Genomic DNA, 24,012 nt, shown 5'->3' on the forward strand with positions numbered 1-24,012 from the left:
GTCCCAAGTGGACAATTAGTCCCAATTCGTAAGAGGAAGCACAGATGGAGAAGTATCACAGGAGAAGCATAACGGGTCAGGCAGTGAGGCCCCACTTGGTTTCCGAGAATCCTTATTCCTGGGAGCCAATGGCAGACAGTGTTTCTCCCCTCCTTGTGCAATTGGGGAGCTCCTGGTTTGGGGCTTGGTGGAGGCAAAGACAAAATTCATGCTGTGTGTGAATCTTATCTCATCAATGCATCCAAGGAAAATGTGCTCCTGGGGAAAGTCGACAGGGTCCAGAGGCCAAAAGGGTACTAAAGCCACGCAGGCCCAGGGTAGAAACAGCTGGTCCTGCAAGCGGTCAGTGTAAAGCAGACCCAGGTGTCACCTGGGAGGCAGAGCACACCTCCTTCTCACCTGAACAAGGATGCGGAGAAAAGAGCCAGGGACTCCTCGGCCCACCCCACCCAGGGAGGGGGTAAATGCCAAGTCTAGGAAACTGTCCCTGTCACTGTCCACCAGGAGAGGGGACCTGTGGAGGGAGGCGAAGGCTCCTGAAATGCTTCTAGCAAGGAGAGGACAGTACTGCCCCGGCCTTTCCTGTTGCCAACCCTGTGACAGCAGTGGGGGAGAAAGCAGCTTCCCCAAACATCACAGCTCAGACGCAAGACAGGGAGGTTGAGTGCAGCTCTAGTGAAGTGTAGGAGGCTGCAGGATGTTGAAGACGGCCACCCTCACTCCAGCCACCGCCCCCTCCTGTTCCCTCAGCCTCCGAAGGTGCGCAGATCCTGCCCCTCTCTGCCGGGCTGGTTCCCGGGTGTGCGGGGCTGGGGGCTGTGGTGGTGGTGAGGGGGCGTCAGGGGTGCAGTTAACAGGCAAGCAGAGGGGGTGGGGGGATGGTCCAGGGGCCGTGGCCGTAGACCAGCTGGTTTCTTGAGGCTCCAGGAGGCACCGACTTAGGCAGCCGCAGACCCCACCTCCTCAGACTTTGGCCCTTGGCCGACTCCCCTGAGCCGCCCTGGGTGCTGTGGTCTCATGGAAACAAGATTGCCTTGGTGTCCCTCAGGGCCTGCCCTGGAGTGAAAGGCCGTGTGGGTCCTCTGGGACCTCTGTTTGTTGCTCTCTGTCTGGAATTCTCTGCCCCAGATGCTCACAGGCTGCTCCATCGCAAGCATTCAGGTCTCAGCTCAAAGGCACCTCCTCAGAGAGGCCCTCTCTGTCCACTCCACTGAGCACGGCCTCCCACTCCCCTACCCCCCATTGGCTTCCATCCCGTCACCCTGTTGTATTGTCCTCATAGCGTTATCCTTGTTTGGAATTCTTGTATTTGTTTGTCTTTTTTTTTTTTTTGGTCTCCCCCTCACTAGAATGAAAGCTTCACAAGAGTAGCGATGCTGGACCTTTTCCCTGAAGCATTGACCTGCTTCCTCCAGGGCCAGACGGGGGCCAGGCACATAGGAGATGCTCGGATTCGTACACCTTCAAGGAGGGAATGAATGCGCGCAAGGAAGAGGAAACGACGCCATCCACGCCCCCCCGCCCTGGGCTGCCTTCCCCGTCCAGCCACTGCCTCCACCTTCCCCCGGCGTGGCTTGGGGTCCCCTTCTCCCCAGTCCCGGCCAGGCCTCGGCCCCACTTCCGGAGGTCCTGAGGCCCCAGCCGCCAGAGGCCCCGGCCACAGGCCTCATGCCCGCAGCAGCTCCAGCCCGCGCTGGAGCCGGGACGCCGAGCGCAGCCTTCGGCTCGGCTCTTCAGCACGGCTGCGACATCGCCGTGGTCAACACGCCGCACACGGTGGGCGCGGGTGGGTGCGAGGTGGCGGCCACCTTCCTCCCTGGAGGCCGCCATCTTCTTTCCGGAAGCCACCGTCTTCCGCTAGTACTCCCCTCGATGCCCGCCTCCGGAGACCAGGGGACCACTAGGGTTGTTTCTCCCCGGAGTGTCATCGTTTCCGGGCACATTGGGACATGGGAGGGAGATGAGAGGGGGACCTGGATTCCCTGCCCAGTCGCTTTGGGCCTTAGTGGCACTGCCCTTCCCCTGGAAAGGCCGCTTGCAGAAGGTAAAGAGAATGAGGTCAAGGCATTTAGGGATTGGGATTGGGGTGAGGGGAATCAAAGAAAAAAGAGAAAGGGCCCTTGTCAGGTGGGGAAGACCTGAGGACACAGTGTCCCCAAGGCCTAGTAACAGACATGAGTCAGGAGGGAGGGACAGCCCCTGCCCATGAGTCAAGCTGAGGGCTGAGGACTGACCACTGGCTTTGACCTCATGGAGGGCATGAGTGGCCTTGACAAGAGCAGCTGAGGTGTGAACCGGAGGCAAAAGCTTGATTAGAGTGGAGTGGGTTCACGGGAGGATGGGTGGGATGGAGGAGAGACAGACAGCTTTCTGCAGGAGGTCTGATGCACAGGGAGGGAAGAAATGAGGCTTAGTAAAGGGAGAGGAGGGAGTTGTGTTAGGTTTTTATAGGGCAGGAGTCATGTTCTATACTGACAAGAGGATGCAATAAAGAAGGAAGAACCAGTGATGCAGGACAGACAGGGGACAACTGTAGAGAGAATGTCCTTGAAAGGGCAAGGACAGGACGCAGTTGTCTATTGGCATTCATTGGGGTACGTGAGTTCTGCTGTACTTTTAAAATCAATGTCATCAGTTTATAGCTACACTTTATTCAGCATCTGCTTTATAGGAGGTTCTGCACTACTTGCTCTTGGCACATATTAATATGCTTATAACTATTACCATTGATGGAACATCTTTTCTCAGTCAAGCAATGTACCATCACTATAGCACATTGAATGCTCACAAATTCTCTACTAGATGTATATTATTTTCTACAACCGATGAGGAAACTAAGGCTTATAGAGGGAATGTAACTTGCCCAAAGTCACAAACAATATCTCTTATGTTGCCTCTTGCAGAGTAAGGCTTTGCAAAGTGAATTTTTTAACAATGAATTTTTAGGAACTTTTTATGCAGTCTGGTTCCTCGTCTCACACCATCATACATTAGGCTTTTTTATTCTCAGGTAACAGCAGAGAATCAATTGTGTCCTGGGGCACTGGCAGAAACATCCTTCAGTACAATGACAAGAGGCACTGAGAGCATTACTTCATCATCTCTCATGAGTTGCCCAATATTCTTGGCTGTGGATGGGGCAGTGTTTTCCAGGTCTTGAAGTCATTTTATAATGAAATCTACTTCGAGTGACACGGAACATTCAGGGATGAGAAGGCCATGGTGCTCCTGTGGTCATGTACCGTATCCGTGTTTCCTCTGGGGAGTTTGTTGGGGGTCACTGATGGTTGGCCTGCTGGTTGACAAATGCAGCAGGTAAAGAGGAGGTTAAATGCACGTTAATAAACCACACTGTCTCCTGGTGATTGTGCATGTGGTGGGGAGCTGGTGTGACCTTGAAAATCAGGAGGCCTGAAGTCTAGTCCCCACTTCACCATAGACATCATGACCTTAAAGTAAGTCCCTCATTTTCTTGGGATTTCTTCCCCTCGTCAGTTGCACAGGAACAGCAGTGCGTCCATCATCTAACCTGTGGAGGTGGTACAGCCTTGAGAGCAAAGTTCTTGATGGAACTTAGCATAGTGCCTTGTTAGCACTTCTAGCGGGTGTTCAATAAATGCTCGTTGATTGGGTTTAATTGGTAGTCAGGTGGCCTGTGGCTCCAAGTTGTAACAGCTGCAGCCTCTCCCTGCGCAGCCTCATCAGCGTTATTGATCTGAGGTTTGGGGTTCAGACTGACTCACCCCACATGCCCATCTCATGTCTTGTTTGAGAATGAGGAATAGTTCTTTGTACTTTGCCTGGCTTACACAGACTCACTAATCTTTATGCCTAACCCCAGGTGCTCCAAGGATAGGACTCCACAGATAAGGAAGGATGCCCAGGTCAAGGTTCCCAGGAAGGAGGGGCGTGACCCAAGGTCTCAGGGTGCAGCGCCGTGGAACTCCATTTGGCCAGGTCTCCCTCTTCGATTCACTGTCACACCTGGACCTAATGTGCCAAGGGTGGAAGTTTGCAGGAGTGAGCAGAAAGCCCTCTAAAGAAAACTAACTTTTAAAGAACCATAGCAATTCAGTTTTCATGCATAAAAGAAAAGATGGCCAATTGAAAATTATTTATTAAAGCATGATCCATAGGACCTCTTCTTTTAAATTTTATTTATTTATTTATTTATTTTTTCCCCCAAAGCCCCAGTAGATAGTTGTATGTCATAGTTGCACATCCTTCTAGTTGCTGTATGTGGGATGCGGCCTCAGCATGGCCGGAGAAGCAGTGCGTCGGTGCGCGCCCGGGATCTGAACCCAGGCCGCCAGCAGCGGAGCACGCGCACTTAACCACTAAGCCACGGGGCCGGCCCCCGGACCTCTTCTTTTAAATACTTGATTAACAATTAATTTGCCATACGTTGTGTACTTGAATGAAGAGAACACTCAATATATTGTAATTATGCCTTAATTCAGGTTTTTTTTGTAATTTAGACTGTGCTGTTCTCAGCTTGATCAAGAGTGACTGGACTGTTCTAGAAGCCCAGGCTTGGCCTCCACTCCTTGCCTGAACCCCACAGTCACAGAATTAGGGACATCAGAGATGGTCCCATCACTGCCCTCATTCTCGGATGACAACCTGAGACCTGCTGGTGTGTGGTGCTGGCCCTGTCCTGGTGGGGTCCCGACAGCCCAGAGCCAAGCTAAGACTTCCTGGTCAGCAGGAAGGGCTGGAGGAGGGACAGGCACATGCGAGCTGTGTGTTCTCAGGGCCTCAGGGCTGGCTGATCCTCTGCTCTGAGTTCAGGCTCTGATGGCAGCTCTCTCAGGGGTACGGCGGCCCCAGGGAGAGAAAAGCAGCCTGAGAAAACCAGTCTGCATATCTGGTGAGTCCTCAGTGTTGCCTAGCAGGGGTTTTCATAGAACCCCTATGGCTACTCCTCAGGAGGGGTTTCTGGGTTTCTGTTTAGAAACCCCCATTCTCTGCTCCTGGCATCAGAGCCCCCAACCCCCTGGTGGACTGGCTCAGCGCACCTGTGTCAGTCAGGGTCCCGATGGTCCTCCAAGGTGGGCAGAGTGTGGGAAATTACAAAGGGCGGTGCAGCCGGCAGCCGCCCCACAGCTAGGGCTCTCTCTTCCTTCCTGATCCAAGCCCAAGGTAGGGGAGGGAGGGACATGGGAGCCCTGATGCAAGTCTGCACGGGGCCTTGAGCACAGTCTGGAAGGTCGGGGTGGATCCTGGGGGGCAGGCAGGGGACATCCAGCATAGTTCTGTTTTTCAGACACCCCCCCTCCTTCTCCTTCATAGACTCATGGTTTTCAGCCTTGGAAGGGCTCTTAGAGATCATCAGTCCAATTCTGTATCCCACCTGTTGTGGGAATCCCCTGTTCAACATTCCCGACAATCTTCGTCTAGTCTAGTCTCTGCTTGAATACCACCAGTGACAGGAAGCTCTTTACCTGTAGAGGCAGCCCATTCCTTTTTCCTTCCCTACTGTTTTCAGTTAGCTCCAATTGTTAGCATGCTGCCACACTCACCCCACCCCCCTGACCCCAAACCTTCCTTCCTGGGACTTCCGCCCATTGGCCCCCGCTTTCCCATTCCACCTAGCCCTCCGCCTTTCTCAGGCATGTTCCTGGCACCTCTGTAATGGCTGGCCCGGAGAACAGGAGTTGGTGTCGGGAGAGCTGCTGCCTCAGTCCCCCTGCCCTCTGGGCTCTGCTGCCCTTGCAGAAAGGGAACCCTGCTGATCAGCAATATCTTCACCCTCATCCCCGCCATCCTGAGGGGGGTCAGCAAAGTGGCCAAGGCTTTTGAGCTGATCGTCTTTTCTCCAGTGGTGCTGGGAGTCTGCACAGGTACCCGGAGTGACAGCTGAAGCCCCAAGCCCGTGCTCAGGTTCCCTGATGTGGGGAAGGGTCTGAGTCAGACATGGCCAGTACCACTTGCCAACGCTGGAAGCAGGGTGACGAGGGTCTTTCTGGCTCTGCCTGGCCCTATTCCCTTTGGGGCCATCTTCTTGTCTCCATTCCTAGGCCCTTACAAACCTCATGCTCCTCTCTCCCCTTCCTCTTATTTGATAAAATCTTCTATCAAGGAAGGATCTTTAAAAATACACTTTTACTTTGAAGTATAAATAAGTGATAAGGTTTTACAAGGTATCTTCCAAGGAGGATGTACAGTTTACACTGAGAATGAGGGGCTTCAAGCAAAAGGAATACAGAATTTGGGGACTTGGTCAGCAGGGAAGCAAGGTTTCTTAACTATGGTGGTTTCTTCTATTTTTTAAAAAAAGTGATACAGGTAACCTATGCTTTAGAAAAATCAGAAAATAAGTCAAAGCAAAGGAGTTGTCTTTAAGCCCCGCTACCCAGGGACACACTCCTCGTCTGTAATGAGTGGCCCCAGCTCTGAAACTAGGAGGAAGATGATGTCCTCTTCATGGGTCTGAGGATTCTGGAAGGGTTTCCTTATAAGTGCAAACTAAACAGTCCATGTGTTCTATTTCCATCTCCACAGAGTGGGGCGGGGGCTGGGCAAGCTGCCTGTCAGTGGCAGCTGACACCACGGAGAAGCTCGGGGCCGATGAGCGGAACTGAATTAAATCTCAGGCTTCCAGGTCACAGGAGCCTGGGGCTGTTTCTCTCCTCCCCTGGTTTCTGTTCTGCCAGAACCAGGCATCTCCTACAGTACCCCCACCATGTACCCAGGAGAGTTGGCTCCCAAGAACCTTAGGGGCACTCTGGGAGCAATGACTGAGGTTTCTGTCATCGTGGGAATCTTCCTAGCACAGATCTCCAGTCTGCAGGCCATCCTGGGCCATCCTACAGGTACCGGCAGCACCCCGAGGTCAAAGGGGAAGAGGGTCTCTGGGGACCACATAGGAGCCGTGGGCGCTGGGGCCAGTCTTTCACTCAGCTGTGCCCATCTTCCTGGCGGATCAAGTCAGATGAGGCCGAGAGGTGACCTTTGAGTTGTGCAATGTGCCGCTTGGTGCACATGAGTGACCTTGACAAGGACAGTGTTGGTGAGTGATGGGGACAAATTGTGCTTGGGAATGGAAGGGGAAGACTGGGAGACAAGAGGCATACACAACTCTCGGGAGTTTTGCTGTGAAGGGAAGGAGAGAAGTTAGTTGGAAGCTGGAAGGGGAGGTAGGCTGGGGAGAAGAGGTTTTCAGCTGGGAAAACAACAGTGTGCTTACTTGGCTACAATAGGAGTGGTCCAGTAGGGAAGGAAGTCGTCACAGGAGCGATCGGGTACAGCCACAGTCATGTGCTGGGGATGTGGCACTTGGTGTTTTCTTCTGGTTGCTTCTATTTTCTCAGTGACATAGGAGGCAAAGCCATTGCCTGAGAGTGGGCGGGTGGGAGTGGAGGTTTAGGAGAGAGGAGAAAGGGCAAAATTTCATCTAGGGGAGTGGGCCAGAGGAGGGCCAGGGAAGTGGGGCTTGAATGTATGCCCTGTGAAAGGCCCACAAGAACACAGTGGGGTTTGGTTTGGTTTTTTTTGTAAACGTTTCCAAATTACCCCAATTCCACACAAATTCTTTCACGGGTAGATTTGTGTCTTTGGATTCCCCACAGTAAGAGACTCAGAACCCAGCAGGTGCTCAGTGAAAGGTCATTGGAGTTAACAATTCCCAGTCTCCCCCCGGCAGCTGAACATTCAACACTTCAGTCACCGAAGGGGATGGAACGGAAGCCATGCTGGCCTGCCACTGCCAGGAGCCCCCTTGTCCTGATGCTGGGCGTGTGCTGTCTCTCTCAACCCTCACCACTCTCTGTGTGACACTTCATCATCATCCTCATCCTCATCTTTATTTGACTGATGAGAAAACTGAGACTGAGAGAAGTTAAATAACTCGGCCAGTTCCCATCATAGGTAGCAGAGTGAGCTGAATCTCAGCACTGCTGTCTTAACCCAGACCTTCCAGAAGGAGCTCACACAGCTACAATGCTGGGTCCATCCCCCTCCCCAACCCCAGCCTCTAGTGAGGTAGAGATTATGCCATTTCCAGCTGTAAAATTAGGAACAAGACACAGCTTCATTTTCTCTAGGGCTCACAGTTTTAATTCTTATCCTATTCCTAAGAAAAGCCGGACTCTTCCTGCAAAATGAATTAATGTATCTTTTTAAAATTATAATTATTTTCTCCACTTTTAAATGTGGAACCCCCTTGTGGGTGGGTCCTGGGCAGCCACATCTTGACAAGGACTAGATTCCTGCTGTCCTAGGCTCTCACCGAGGGCTGGAACACCATGGGCAAGTGACCTTGTAAAAGAAGAGAGTCAGGACACAGAGAAGGTCAGCTGGAGGGTTCCCAGAGCCCCAGGAATCCCTGGCCGGTCAGTCTCAAGTTCTTAGTGTTGCTTCCTTCTAGATTGGCCCATGCTCCTGGCACTGACGGGGGTCCCCATGCTGCCTCAGCCTCTCTCTCTGCCCTTCTTCCCCAAGAGCCTGCTGTGTACCTTATTCAGAAAAGAGATGAATCAGCTCGACAAGTACTGAAGACACAGGCTGCTCTGTCCAGACCCTCTCACCCCATTCACTTCCCTGCCACCTCCCAGGCCTGCCAAAACCTCCCCCTCTAGTGCCCAGAGCAGAGAACGGGCAGGTGACAAGATGGGGAGATGCGTTCCAAGATGCAGGTGCCAATGGCATAGGATAGAGGGGCTGTTGGTGCTGGTGAGTCCAGGGCAGCTCTGGGGTATGGTTCAGCAGGGAACATGGTCCAGGTCAGAGTCGGCGTCATGGTTGATCGGTGTAGAGAGCTGCGAGTTTTCCCAAGGTGGGGATGTGGTTGTGATTGGGGACATCATCACAGTATTGGGGACCTAGTTGGGTCAAATGAGCACTCTGCACGGGGAAATGGTTAGGCTGTGGCCAGAGGTGGGCCGAGCTCTTGGAGAGCTAGCCCCCTGCTTCCCTAAGCCTTGGGTAGGCCACTGTCAGCCAGGACATGGGGCCGCTCTGCTCCCCGCAGCTCTGAGGAAATGCGAGGCTGGGCTGATGTAGAGGATGAGACTGAAGAAATGTGCGTGGAGGACCAGGCCCAGAAGGCTGAGGGCCACCTATCCAGGCTCAGCCTCTTCACATTTCAGCCTCTCCATGGCAGCTCATCTCCAACATCATGCTCATGGGCGGCCAGCAGCTTTCCGGGGTCAACGTGGTGTGCGGGGCCATGAGGGGGCGGGCTGTGTGCCCAGCAGCTGGCGGAATGTCGGCGAGGAGGAGGTCATTAGCCCCACAGTGGGGGCTTCTGAGGTGTCCATGCAAGGTTCTCTCATAACTTCTGGTCCGCTGGAAAGCCATTTGATTTAATTAAACCTGACAAACATTTACTGAACTATGATGAATGGTATTCGTATTAGTGCTATATTGTTCATACTATTGCAAAGTTCAAAGTGTGCAAATCTGACTTCTGCATCCAGGAGGAAGGGAAGTGAAAAGCTGGTGGACACGAATCAGCTGCTCAGTGGGAGGGAGAAGCCGGGGTCCTGAACAGGGGGCTGCCAGGGGTACTTGCACTCTGGTGCCCAGGATGCTTTTGTTTGCAAGGAATGAGGCACCCCTGGGAATAGCTTAAGCAAAACCGACTTAATTTACAGAAACAGCTCAACTGGCAGAAGGCCAGGGATGCAGCTGGGCGTCAGGAACAGCCCAGAAGCAGGGACAGAATGTCTTGAGGGAACCGAGGAGGCTTTCTCTGTCTCCAGCTCTGCCTTTGCCCACATGCCCACCTTACTCCTCTCTTCCTACAAAACCTTTTCCTCTGCTTCCCAGTCCCCAGGAAAAAGTGTCTCCTGCCAGTAGTCCTTTCCCCTCTCTACAAGAGACCAGCTAGACAGATGAGCTGGTGATCTCCTGGAGGCGATTTCAGGTTCCCAGTGGGGAACGAACAGTTGAAGCTTGGGTCAGGAGCTTGCCTTGGACTCACTCAGCCATGACTACTGGTGGCATCACTTTCTGTGAATGCGATTATTTTGCTCTAACTGTATCTATCGATGATGTGGAGAGAAGGGTGGAGATCCGAAAAAATGGAGAGGGGGAGGTCGCTTCTGGAAACTTTGGAGTTTGGGTGGGTAACCCAGTTGGTGCTCAAGGAAAGAGTCAGGAAGGGGTGGCATCGGGCCTTCAAGGACCCATGGATTTTTGTGTGTGTGTGAGGAGATTAGCCCTGTGCTAACATCTGCCAATCCTCCTCCTTTTTTGCTGAGGAAGACTGCCCCTGGGCTAACATCCGTGCCCATCTTCCTCTACTTTATATGGGACGCCGCCACAGCATGGCTTGCCAAGCAGTGCGTTGGTGTGCACCCGGGATCCGAACCGGCAAACCCCGGGCCGCTGCAACGGTGTGCACGCACTTAACCGCTTGCGCCACCAGGCAGGAAAGGACTGATGGATTTTAACAAGTGATGTGAGGCATGGTAGGCAGTCCAGGCTGGAGCCAGCGAATGGGCAACAGCACGTGGGGCTTTCATTCCATTCAAGAAGTGGAAGAAAACAGAGGTCGGCATGGTCGGCAGAATAAACTAGTGTTGGGATTAATAACTGAACGTATTTGGATGTGATAAGAGAAAGAGGAAAATAACAACAACACACAAGGCAACTCAGTATGGAGGACATGAAGAAGGAATGTGATGTTCTGGCCGATGAGCTTGGTCTGATTTATAAGCATGTCAAAATAATCCCCCAGGTCATAAAATGGGGCAGAGCTCTCAGGTTGAAACCCTACCACATGTCAGGATGTATCTCAGTCTCTAATATGAAAACATCCTGGAGACTAGATCAGGATGAAGTGGGACAAGAAACAGTGATAGGAGAGGCTGTAAAGTAATTGGGAAGAGTATCTGAGTAAGATGAAAACACAATAGGCACCCAAACAAGAAAACATCATTTTAATTTGTAATTTTCTCAGCATGTGTTTATTATCCGTGTTCTACAAAGGTTTTGAGAATTATAGGACGGCCATAATGTGAAATATTCTGAAAACAGCCAGCATTTTGCATGTCCTTGCAGTAACTGCTCCAGCAGACAGAAAACCTTTTCAAGTAAAGCTATATAGTTGGAAATATGCAATCATACATGAGGATGAGAGTGGTGAAGAGATTATTCTATAATTCAGAGACAATGTCTCCATGCCTTGCCTTCTTTTCCAAGCCATCCTCTCCATAATGACTTGCTCATTAATTATGGGCGAGTGCAAAGACCTTCAGGTAGAGAGAGCTGGTTGTGTTCAGGGAACAGGTGTTTGGACAGTGTGTGGAGGAACAGGTGTGGTGGAGAGTGATGGATGAAGCTGGTGAGGAAAATGCCTGTTTTCTTCAATTAAAGTTTCCTTTTTAAAGACCTTATTTTCTTATTTTAAAACTAATCTAAGTTCTTAGTAGACCATTTAGAGCCTTTAGGCAAGAGAAAAGAAGTAAATAAAATTGGACATTATCTACAGAAATAATTACTGGTTACATTTTGGTGATAAATAAATGACAAGCAACAGGATATATTGGAGTATACAAGGAAGCCATTTGGTGTAAAACTAATTTGGCCTGAACTTGTTTTTCCAAAAGGGCCTGATGTGGTCTGTTGAGCATGCATTGTATAGCTGCTTTAAGTATTTACTGTATCCCAAAGACAAGAACAATGCCCTTAAAGATAAGGATGTAACTTCCCCCACATTGGCATTTCCTTAAGGATAAGCATCTCTCCCTAAACTCAGGATTGATTGCTGACCTGCTGTGCTCGCCTTGTGACCACCCCCCTTGTGACCACTGACCTGCTGTGTTCCCCAAATTGCCGTGCCGGCAAAGCAATCTCGTGACTATTGTAAAAGGGACATTCCAATCATATGTGATGCTTGCTCTTGACGGTATATGACCACTCGGTACACCCCACTTCTTTGGAGTGCTCCATTCCTCTGTGAAAGGACTCTCCCAGGCTGTATGGTCTTCAAGATTGGCTCATAATAAATTCACTCCAATTTTGATTTATAGATTGTTTATGGATTATTTGCATCGACATTTCTTGGCACAGTTGGCAGGATTTCAGAAAAACCCACTGGAGACCACCTGGAATCTACACTGTGCTTAGTACCACAGGGGCCCATTGAGCTCCCCCAGAACATTGCATTCTTCAGGTGACCCAGTGAGTTCTCCTGAAACCTGGACCTTCTTATTTTAAGTTGACAGTCCAAGAGTTTATATGAGCTATTTAAGGTCTTGAGACTAGAGAATTTGAAGGATACTGGTACATTTCCTAGATGGAGAGAAACCTAGGGGGAATTTCCTAGGCCAGGGGAGCTTAGGGGAAGCTTGGAGTGAACTGGATTGGTTGTCCTTTTAATTTGGCCTTAAAATTAGAAAGAATTGCAGTTATAATTTCTGAACAAACTGCTTGATAGAGAAATGAGAGTCGGAATGTGTTCAGCTCCGAAGAAAAGGGACACCCCCTCCTCCCAGCCGAAAGGTGTTCTCAGGTGACTGAGAACCTTAGTGGGAGTGTCAGAGGATCAAACCCTTGTGACATGTAGCCATCGCATAGGGAACTCCACTATCATTCACGTTAATTAATTAAAGGCTCATCTGGAGAAGTGAATATGAGGGTTGGTCGCCTGTGCTCCGAGTCCCCACAGTGGTTTTAGACAGCAGGCAGGAGAAACCAAGACATGTAAGAGAGTGTTTATGACCTTCCTTTAGGGAGTAACACTCACAAGCAGCACACTTCTGACCCACTACACTATCCTTAGAAATTGTTCAGACTTGATGAAAAAAAAAAGTAAAAGAAAATGGGAAATCCTGCTTCTAAAGCTGGCCAGCTCCCAGACAGACAACCCGCCGCTGGGACTCCAGCTGGTTTCGTGTATAATGTGTACTGAAACGATGCTTGCAAGTATTTAACAAAATGGGAAAGATTAACTAAGGATGACTTAAGTCTGAATACTGTCAAAACTACTGCATTTGCACCCACAAGTTGAAAAGGCCAGCTATAAAACCAAAACAAAAGAATGGGAAGCTTATTAGGATCGGCATTTAGAGGCTTCAAAACGTAATAATGATAGGGCAGGCCCCGTGGCTTAGCGGTTGGGTGCGCGCGCTCCGCTGCTGGCGGGGTTCAGATCCCGGGCGCGCACCGATGCACCGCTTCTCCGGCCATGCTGAGGTCGCGTCCCACATACAGCAACTAGAAGGATGTGCAACTATGACATACAACCATCTACTGGGGCTTTGGGGGAAAAAAATAAATAAATAAAATTTAAAACGTAATAATGATAAAATGACTTCCTTATAGGAGACTAACCGTAAATTGGCAGAAACTGTATTTGAATTAAGGAGCAATAAGAAGTCAGAAGCTGTCCCATTCCCTTTATCTCTTCCATCTCGTCCGCCCCCACTTTCGGCACGTCGGAGCTCATCTCCTTCTTCTCCCTCAGCATCCTTATAGCCTTTCCTTTCTGAACTTCCGGACCCCGACCTGTCCACTCTACCTCCTCCTGCTCCTCCCTCCCCTCCTGCTCCTCCTCCACCTCTAGAGGAAATAAGGAGTAACTCTCAGGGAGCAGATACTGAAAGTCCTAAAGTTATAGTGGCTCCCTCTAAGGAGAAACCTGCTCTTGTGTATACTCCCTGGACTAGAACTGAACTTAAGAATTTAACTAAGGACTTCCCAGACCCTTTGCAAGATCCTTTAGGATTGGCTTGAGAATTTGATATAATTGTTGGAACATATGAACCAGGATATTCAGATTTATATCAGCTTGTGCATTTGCTGGTGTCTGAGAGCAATGCAAAGGAATGGATAAAAGAAGCAAATTGGAGAGACCCCCTGGAGGATTTCCATAAACATGAGCCTCATGACCTTAAGGAGTGTAGAAATAGTGCTTGAGACTTATGTAAAGTCATTCCTGTAATTTTTCCCAGGAAAATAGATTGGGCTAAAGTCCATCAATGCAAGCATAGACCCAAAGAATCTATCTCTGATAATTTTAAAAGGCTTGAGAGAACCTTCAAACAGCTCTCTGGGATGGCTCATGAAAGATTTCAAGATCATCAAAATGATGGAATTTTAAATTCAGTTTTCTTAGAAGGATTACATGAGGAATTAGCAAAGTTAATTAAGAGACATGGACTGGATTGGACTTTAATGCACACTTGTGCTCTTGTCACTACTGAGGATAAACTATCTAAAACCTTACAGAAAAAAGAAAAAGCCACTCAGGTTATGAGTATACAACTACAACAGCTTAGTGGCCCAACAAAAGCCATCCTTTTAAAATCTAACCAGAGGGCCAGCCCCGTGGCTTAGTGGTTAAGTGCGCACGCTCCGCTGCTGGTGGCCCGGGTTTGGATCCCGGGCGCGCACCGACGCACCGCTTCTCCGGCCATGCTGAGGCCGCGTCCCACATACAGCAACTAGAAGGATGTGCAACTATGACATGCAACTATCTACTGGGGCTTTGGGGGAAAAATAAATAAATAAATTTAAAATCTAACCAGAAATGAAATGACAGTGCCTGTTACTATTGTAAAAAGCCTGGTCATTTCAAAGGAGATTGCTATGAACTCAAATGGGATTCAGGGCATGACAACGATAAACAGGAATAGGGATGCTCTGAGGGTTACAAGGGGACATTTCCCCTCATCCTCACAAATACCTTAGGGGAAACTGAGATAACTATCAGAGGGGAAACTTCAAAGGCCCTTGTAAATACCAGGGCAGTCCAAATCTGATACTTTGGAAGCTCAAGGAAACCGACTTGCTGATGCAACTGCTCAACAAGCAACCTTGAAGCCTTGCCCTACCCAGCCTGGAGAATGCCTGCTGCTTTCCTGTTAACTCTGCTAACCCAGTAAAAGATTTCCTTCTACAGGCACAACAAATTGCCACAGAAGAAGAGAAACAGATATGGCAGTCAAATGGGGGAATTTCTGACATCCCCTCATAGATGTGGTTCCGGCCCAATAAGAAACCCACAGTGCCTATTGGAGCACAGTTGCCACTGCTCCAGCGTATACACCAAGTAATCCATGGGGCACCTGAGAAGATGATTTTATGGGGAAAACAGTACTTTGGGAAACTTTCTCCCACAGTGGCCCATAAAGCCTATACTTGTTGTGTTATATGCCCAAAGTATAACCCAGGGAAACCAGTTCATGGGTCATAAGGCCACTTTCCCCTTCCTAAAGGACCCTTTGAGGTGTGGCAGTTGGACTTTGTCCAAATGCCTTCATCTCAAGGATATAAATATATCTTGTAGTGATTTGTATGTTCTCACATTGGGTTGAGTCCTTTCCTTGCAGAAGAGCAACGGCTGTAACCGTAGGTAAATTACTGTTGGAAAGAATAATTCCTGTTTGGGGAATTCCTACCAAGTAACATAGTGACCAGGGAACTCATTTCACTGAACAAATAATTAAATCCATTTGTAACATTTGGCCAATAATGTAGCATTTCCACTGCGCTTACCATCCCGAGTCCTCAGGACTGGTGAAAAGAACTAATGGCACAATCAGAACTCAGTTGGCAAAGCTTTCAGGAGCATTTACTCTCTCGTGGCCAAAAGCTCTTCCGCTAGTGCTCCTCAGTCTTAGATCGACACCCTTTGGTAAGCATCGGCTGTCTCCTTTCAAGATAATAACTGGACAGCCTATGCAATTAGATGGAGGAGTGTGTGAATGAACTTTACTTAAAGGAGATATTTTACATTATTGTCAAGGTCTCATTGAAGCACTTAAAAGAAACGAGAGATTGGCAGCTGATTCTTTTTACAGTGAGTTCCTAGGAGACGAAGACCTTAGGGATCATGGATTACAACCTGGAGATTTTGTTTATTGGAAAAGACACCAGATAAAGGACTCTTTGCAGCCCCGTTGGAAAGGACCATATCAGGTACTTTTAACCAACCCATTTGCAGCAAAACTACAAGGCATAGACTCATGGATTCATATTTCTCATTTAAAAAAGGCTTCTCCACCAGAGTGGGCTTCACCTCCAGTCTCTGACACCCGACTTCGACTGACCAAGATGAGTATCTCCCAACCAGGATGAGAAGAAAACGACATCTGTCGTAGACAGCTGTCCCAAGACTCCAGACCAGGCCTGTACTCCTAACCTTATATCTCCTCATTTAAACCCTTGTAATGTTTAAACTTTATGTAATTGCTAAAAAAATCAATTTCTAGATTGCCTTACCTTTTTCCTACCCCAATACTTTACCCACTCAACTTTATAAGGTAGATTAGAACCTAATTACAAAAGTGCCATCTAAGATTTTCCTAATACTATGTTTGTTTTTCTAATCCACATCCAAATGGGCCTCTGATGGCAATGTTTTTCTGCAATGGGCACATTCCTTTGCTAGACACGAAAATCTGTCCAATTGTTAGATATGTAGCCAACTTCCACTTTCTAGCGCCTCTGGGTTGCCTTGGTGGGTCTCTCCCTTTCAAGGCATGGATTGGAAAGCTCTAAAACAATTTATTATGATGGAAAGATCTAGTTCCAATGTTCGCAGTTTGTCTGATATTACTAATTATGGTCCTGAAACATGGCCAATAGCCTGTATTATTAATGATACAGGGCACGGCTACTCTTTTTCTGTTACTCAGACCATCCAGTTATCCCAACAATTTGCAAATAAACAAAAGAAACCAGATATTACAGTAGAACTATGGAAGGTTTCATACAAATTTGGGATGGATAATTCTTGTACTAGTCATAATCTTCAAACTAATTGCTGTTTTGTTTACTCAGTGTTGTAAGATTGGCATGCAAGATAGAGTAATGATTGCTCAGTGACTTGAGATGGTCCATTGATCTTATAACCCTGGACAAATTTCTTTTTCTGATAAGGACTATGCCTAAGAACTCATTTTAAACTAACCTTTTCAAATATTGAATTATTATCATTGTTACTGTACTTGTTCTATAATTGTGAACAATGTAAACATAAGAAGTCATAGAAAAGTGTTACCGAACCAAGTGGGCTCGCCTCCGGTGAGTTAAATAAGACTCTACACCAGTGGAAGTTGTCTCACAAAGTAAAGTGTATTTGCTGCAAATAGGAGACCATGAGGAATCATTTCCAAAGTCATGGCGTCCTTGAACACAGGGAAGCAGGAACTTTTATTTTGGATGGGGAATGAATATTCAAAAGGGAAAGGTGGGTATTCGCCTGTGCAGGCTCAGTTGGAAAACATGCTTCCACATACACTGCAGGTTATGGTAATGAGGCCTAAGCTCCTCCTGGAGAGATCTGAGCATGAAAAATAAGGCAAAGGTCATGGGCATAGCTCTTGTGTTGAGACTTGATCAGTTTCAGAGTGGTTGATGGTTGCATCTCCTTAACATAACAAAAGGGGAAAAAAAACAACAGGAAAAACAGTTAAATGCTTCCAAACCCACCCTTGAGTTCCTCGGGGCACCTAGTTGGTGACAAAAGCACATGTACAATGTTTGTGCAACAACCTAAAATTAATCAAAAAAACTATGAAATGCTTCCTCTGTTAATATATATACGTCTATGCTTGTCCACGATATCTGATTATTTCCCCCCAATGTGGACACCTGGGCAAATAAATGAGATAAAAGCCTGGCAGTGAGGGACATGATGGACCCAGGGCAGGCAGCAACCACCCTGGCACTGAGGGACAATATTTTGATCATCGATGCTTTCTATTGAAAGATTATAGATCAAAAAGGGGAAAATAACAAATAAACGACAAGCAATCAGGTATATTGGAGTATACAAGGAAGCCATTTGGTGTAAAACTAATTTGGCCTGAACTTGTTTTTCCAAAAGGGCCTGACATGGCAGGTGAGCATGCATTGTATAGCTGCTTTAAGTATTTACTGTGTCCCAAAGACAAGAACAATGCCCTTAAAGATAAGGATGTAATTTCCTCCACAATGGCATTTCCTTAAGGATAAGCATCTCTCCCTAAACTCAGGATTGGTTGCTGACCTGCTGTGCTCGCCTTGTGACCGCCCACCTTGTGATCACTGACCTGCTGTGCTCACCAAATTGCTGTACTGGCAAAACAATCTCATGACTATTGTAAAAGGGACATTCCAACCATATGTGATGCATGCTCTTGATGGTATATGACCACTCTGCACACCCCACTTCTTTGGAGTGCTCCTTTCCTTTGTGAAAGGACTCTCCCGGGCTATATGGCCCTCTGGATTGGCTCATAATAAACTCACCCCAATTTTGATTTACAGATTGTTTATGGATTATTTGCAATGACATTGGAAACCTTGGTGGCGTCCCCGGCCCCTCTTTTTCTGTCACTGCCTCTGTCCAACCAATACCAGTCCTGTTGGCTTTGCCTGAAAGCAAACCCAGCAGCTGCCACCTGGCACCAAGTGCAGGAGAGCCCCTCAGCCTCAGCCATCTCCTCTTTTGCTTCAAGTATTGAAACGGACCCCAACCTTCCTGCTGCTTCTGCCCCACTGCCCACAATTTTCTCTGTCAAAAAGTGAATCAGAGTTTGTCACTCACTGCTCAGAAGCCTCTGCTGGCTCTTCGTCCCATGTCATCCACGTCCCTCCCTTCCATTCTGGGAGGCTGGTCCCCTGGCTCATCTTTCACCTCACAGCTTGGAGACAACTTCACTGAAGGAGGCTTTCCCGGCCCCCCTCCACCGCCAGCCCCACGCAAACTCCTCCTTTGCAGTGTTTTTCTTCATTGTAGCAACATAGTGACCTGCGTAGTTAGTTTGGGGTCCCTGTTTAGTTTGGTTGAAGTCTGTTCCCTGGTTTTGTGGCAGCCATTGCCCTGGCTATGGGAGCAGAGATGGTGGTCTGCCAGCTCTCCTGGTCCCATGGCTTCTAGAAGGATTCTGTCAAGTAGTGTAGAGTCCGGGTCCCAGCTCTGTCCCCTGCTGATCATCTGACTCGGGCTATTGCTTGATCCCTGAGGGACCGTGTTCTCATGGTCTTTGCTCAGGCTCTCTGTGTTCTGATTCCACATTTGCGGGGTTGAAACAATAATATCCTAACTCACAGGGGCGTCATGAAGATCAAGTAGGTTAACAGTTGTGAAGGGCAGAGACTAAATGAGCGGGAGGTGTTCCTCCTGTTACATTTCTCTCGGTTACAGAAGGCTTATGGAAGCCGTCTGTAAATCAGAACTCTAGAAGTCAGTCCCTGTTCTCCTTTTCCTCCCTCCTGCCCACAGAGCCCCTGAGGCCCACGTAGGTGCTCAGAAATCCAGGTGTGGCTCCTTCCTGTGGCAGGAAGGTGGGACCCCCCAGGGGGACTCATATGCACGTGGGGCTCTTGGCTTCAAGCTGTCAGAGGCCCAAGCGAGGCCCTCGGGCACAGACAGCCCTGCCTCTCCCCAGGGAGCAGGGCCCCTGAGCTGTCTCGCCTTGGCGTCCTCTGTGTCTTCACCTGCATCTCGGACATTCCATTGGGGCCAGTGATACCTGCACACCCACCAGCCTTCCAGGGCCCAGCGCATGTAGGTGCTCAGTAAATATTTGCTAAGGGAGTGGGTGTCCTTGATCGTGATGCTCATGATGTTCTCTCCACCTTTTCCTCCGTTCCTCTGCAAACCCCACCCGTACTTGAAAGCTCAGCTCAGTTTACCTTTTCCTTGAAGGCCATTCCAGTTCACACTCACTCATTCAACAAACATTTTCTAAGTGCCCACCAGTGCCACAGCCAGGCCGAGGCCCCACCAATCTCCTGTGGCTCCCAGCGGTGCCCAGCCTCAGGTCCATCACCCAACAGGGAGATGAGCCTCTGCAAAGAGGGAGCTCGTGCCAGCCAGACCCTGCTGGGGGCACTTCGGTTCACGTCCGGACCCTCTACACACTCACTTTAGCCTCCAAGCCCACAGCCCACCAGAGGCCCCTCTCCTCCAGTTACAGTCCCTCATTGCCTTATCCCCAGGTGCACCTGCTGGCAGCTTTGGGCCTGCACCTTGGCCTGCCTCTCGGGAGCCTCCAAACCCCAGGCTTCCTCCCCTGTGTGTCCTCCTGAGAATGGAGCCCCACTCTCACTGTCTGGGGAAAGGCATCTCTGACTTCTAAGACTAGAACATTCCCTGGGGAATCTTGGTTTTGAAAGAACTGTCCATAAACCAAAATAAAGGTGTTGATTCATTCAACATACACTGATGGAATCCTGCTTAGTCTGTGCTGTGCCAGGCCCTGGGGATACAGCCGTGAACCACACGGACACAGTCATGTTTAAGGATATTTAAGTGGATTTTCAGTGTGAGCCTTCCTGGTGCAACTCCAACGTGGAGGCCAGAGGGCCTAGTGGGAAAAGTGCTGGTGTTTGTGTCATGACGCCCGGGTTCTAGGCTGTTCTGCCCCATACTGCCTATGTGTTGCCTGGAGCAAGCCGCTGTGCCTCTCCGGGCCTCGGGCTCCTGCTTGAAGGACGTGGGTCATCAGACGGCAGATTCGGGATCAGACGATGGACTCATGTGACACGTGAGCCAGGGCCTAAGGGGCTGCTGCGCTGCCGGCCCCTGGAGGGGCGAGGGGAGGCAGGACAGGGTGGGCAGCAGAGGTCACTCCCTCACTAGTGCCCGCGTTAGGGCGCAGAGCCCTGAGGAAGGGCCCCCTCCTCACTGGATTGCAGGAGTTTCTCATTTGCGGTCCCAAGGGCAGCTCACTGGGGGGCTGTGAATGCCTCTCCCTCTCCATCCACTGGGGCTGCGCGTTTTCAACGTGGCCATGTCACCCCCAAGGGTCGGAAATTGGTTGGAGGGAGGGAGGGAACCTTATTCTTTTCATGTATAAAGCCATAGATAGACATACAGTACATAAACAGATATACAGTGTATCTGTGGTGTTAAATTTTCATAAGCTATGGTGATTAGGAAGAAAAAAATGGCTTTAGACATTTTAGACAAGTCTCCTAACGTAAAAAGGTTGAGACAGGCCCAAAGCAGGGGTGCAAGGCGCCTGCCATTCCCCAGACCTACCACAGGGGGGGCAGCACGCCCCAGGCACGAGCGCGCGTTGAGCTCTGCGCCCCTTCACTGGGAATTTCAAAATGACGTGACACCGGGGGAGAGTGGGCTCGGTGTGGCTCTGGGCCCTTGGAGGGAGGTTGTCCCCTCCCCGCCCCGCGCAGCTCTGGGTGCACCCCGGTGGAGCCAGAGGGGAGGAGAAGCAGGGCACACTGGCTGAGAGCCGTGAGCGTGTGCCCTTGGCCATCTGGAACAGACTGTGCTCCAAGGGGTCTGGGCGTGGGGCTGGGGCCAGCGTGGACCACTAGCCCTGGAGGGCCTCTGAGGCCCTCTCCGCTCCATTCGTCCTGTGCTGTCTGCCCTCGAGGTCCCGTCCGCTCCGTGGTGAGGACCGGGATCTTCCTGTAGTCCTCTCCGCCAGCCACCTTCCTGGTGGAAGGGGCTCTCCAACTTCATTGGGGGCTTCGTGTTCTCTTCAGTCCAGGTGAGTGGGGATGTCCCAGAGGAAAGCACAGGTGGGCAGCCCCTTGTCCTCATTCCCTGTTGTACCCTGCCCACCCCCGAGGCAGAGGGGGCCCCAGGAAATGAGCAGTGGTTCCCCTTCTACTAAGAACATCTAATTCGACAAGGGGGGCTGCTCTCAGACACTTTCAAGGTCCATAAAACACGAGTTCACTGCTTCAGCAAAACTCTGTCAATAGGCCAGTTTCCCACTTACCGAAGGGAGCTCCCTCACTCAAATTACTGGGGGCTCTGGTCTGCCAGATTCAAAAGCAACAGAAAGCAAGCTGGAGCCAGCGTGGGGGAGCAGGTCCCCTGCCACCGCCTCCTTCCCCTCTTTCTGAAGGTGTGCTCATCAACTCTCCCTTCTCCACCCCTCAAGGGCCAGAGGACATAACGTCCCTATTGTTAAAAGGCCAAGGAGTCCTTTTTGACAGGAGGGCAGGACCCAGTTTTCAGCTATTTCACTCCTCCAGGAATAGAGTAAAACTGGCCACCAAGAAACTCCTTTGTGACTCACACAAGCCTCACCCAGAATTGTCCCTGTCATTTCGTTCTGCCTCCATTCCCCCATTTCTTGTCTCGGCCTAGGAGGTCATCGGTGTCTACAGCTTCATCGTCTTTGCTGGAATCTGCTCCTCACTGCTGTTTACATCTATATGGTTATTCCTGAGACGAAGGGCCAAACATTTGTGGAGATAAACTGAATTTTTGCCAAGACAAACACAGTGAAAATTCCAGAGAAGAAAGAAATCACAAATGTCGGGCCTCGCATACCGTCTCTGCCTACCAAGGAAACTGCCTCTCAACGGCTCTGCATGTAGCCCAGGCACCACATTCAAGGCCTCCTTCTCTGAGAAGGGGACTCCCTGCCCCAGGTCTCGAGGGAGGTGACAGCTGTGAGGTTTTTGTGCCCCCCAGTGGCAACTGGAAGACTTTGGAAAGTTTAGTCCCTGATTTTGTTGAGAAGTGGTTAGCTTCCATCTCCACCAGCTGGGAGGGTGACGTAGGAACGTGGGCAGGTGGGTGAGTGTTGCTTGGCAGGGCTCGATTCTCTGATTCGACATCAGTGGCAAAACTGCCATGATGTGTGGACATACTTTTTTAAAGTAAAACTTTTCAAGTTCAGCAATTGATGTGGGGGCCCCAGTCCCGATCACTGTGTTGGTTAGAGAATTGAAGGAACTAGAGGCCAAGACTCTGGATTCATTGCCTTCCTGGGGAGGCTTCCTCTCTCTGGTTGTGGGTTGCACAGCTAATCCAGAGTTCACAGCTCGCAGGGGCAGTTGGGCAAGAGATGTATTCTTGGGATTCTTTAGAAAAATTGTTTTTCTAAACAATCCCAAGAAAATACCCTCCCTGGGTTGGGTCGATTGATATCTGCATTGGAAACAGGGAGAGCACTGTATCACCTTTCAACACCTGTAGTCTGGCCTGACCTTGCCACCTCCCTGCTGAAGTCCTTGGATGGCTCTCTGTCACACCCTTGACATGGCATGGCTTTCCTGCCACCACCCCCAAGCACTTCCAGACTTCTGGGCCTTTCTTCCTTGGGTGCTTTCTTGCTTCCCATACCCAAACTATCAAAGCCCTACCCAGCCTTCAAAACTCCACTTAAATGTGCCTTTATAACCTCGCTCTTCCGTCCAGGGGAGGCCCTCTCCCCCCTGGGCTCCTCAAACACTCGGTGCCTTTTTCCACTGGAGCACTTATCGCTTTGTGCATTAATCATTAGTTAACCTATTGCCATGTAACAAATTACCCCAAAACAGTGACTGAAAACAACAACAGTCATTGTCTCTTGTGGTTTCTGAGGGTCAGGAATTCAGACCCGGCTCAGTGGGAACAGCTTACCTCTGCACCTTGACATCTGGGACGTCAGCTGGGAGACTCAAAGGTGGGACCAAGATCAGCTAAAGGCTCCTTCACTTGCATTTCTAGTGGTTGATGCTGGAGGGCGGCTGAAACTGACGTGTGCCCTGGGCCTCCTCATACCTGGGTGGCTGGATTCTTGGGAGAGAGAGAAACAGACAGAATCTCATGCACACACACCACTAGCTTTAGAAGTCACATAAATAGCATCATTTCTGCTACATTCTGTTTGTTAGAAGCTAATCATTAACTCCAGCCCATGCTGAGAGTGAGGGGAATTAGACTGCAGCTTTTGAACAGAGTTGTGTCAAAGAATTTGCAGAAATAGTTCAAAACCAGTATAAGATCTTTCTTTTGGTCCCAACTTTTTCACCTATGCTGATCGTTAGGCACGAAAATTACTTAATCTCTTTTAGCTTCAGTTTCTGCATCTCTAAATTGAGGCTGATAATACTTGGCTCTTGGGCCGGCCCTGTGGCTTAGCAGTTAGGTGCATGTGCTCCGCTGCTGGCGGCCCGGGTTTGGATCACGGGCGCACACCGACACACTGCTTCTCCAGCCCTGTTGAGGCCGCGTCCCACATACAGCAACTAGAAGGATGTACAGCTATGACATACATCTATCTACTGAGGCTTTGGGGGAAAAATAAATAAAAAAATACTTGGCTCATATAAACCAGGTGAAAATGCTTGGTAAGTTAAGTTAGGAAGCATTTTACAAATGTC

The 24,012-nt window shown here is 49.6% G+C and overlaps 1 protein-coding gene across 1 annotated transcript; it reads left to right on the forward strand.

The window, feature by feature from the left end:
* The first annotated feature begins 409 nt into the window (after positions 1-409).
* On the forward strand, positions 410-22,239 carry LOC101402593 (solute carrier family 2, facilitated glucose transporter member 7). Its single transcript, XM_004426080.2, is given in 17 exon segments — positions 410-460; positions 1,679-1,694; positions 1,697-1,776; positions 3,154-3,273; positions 3,275-3,315; positions 5,719-5,843; positions 6,663-6,815; positions 8,369-8,489; positions 8,945-9,093; positions 9,096-9,207; positions 19,163-19,224; positions 19,329-19,382; positions 19,385-19,405; positions 21,282-21,354; positions 21,356-21,398; positions 22,007-22,049; positions 22,052-22,239. Coding segments are annotated over 17 exon segments (1,452 nt in total).
* The last annotated feature ends 1,773 nt before the right edge of the window (positions 22,240-24,012 follow it).

Source organism: Ceratotherium simum, chromosome 22, assembly GCF_057802395.1.
Source record: "Ceratotherium simum simum isolate JZ-2026a chromosome 22, ASM5780239v1, whole genome shotgun sequence".
In the NCBI taxonomy this organism is placed as follows: Eukaryota; Metazoa; Chordata; class Mammalia; order Perissodactyla; family Rhinocerotidae; genus Ceratotherium; species Ceratotherium simum.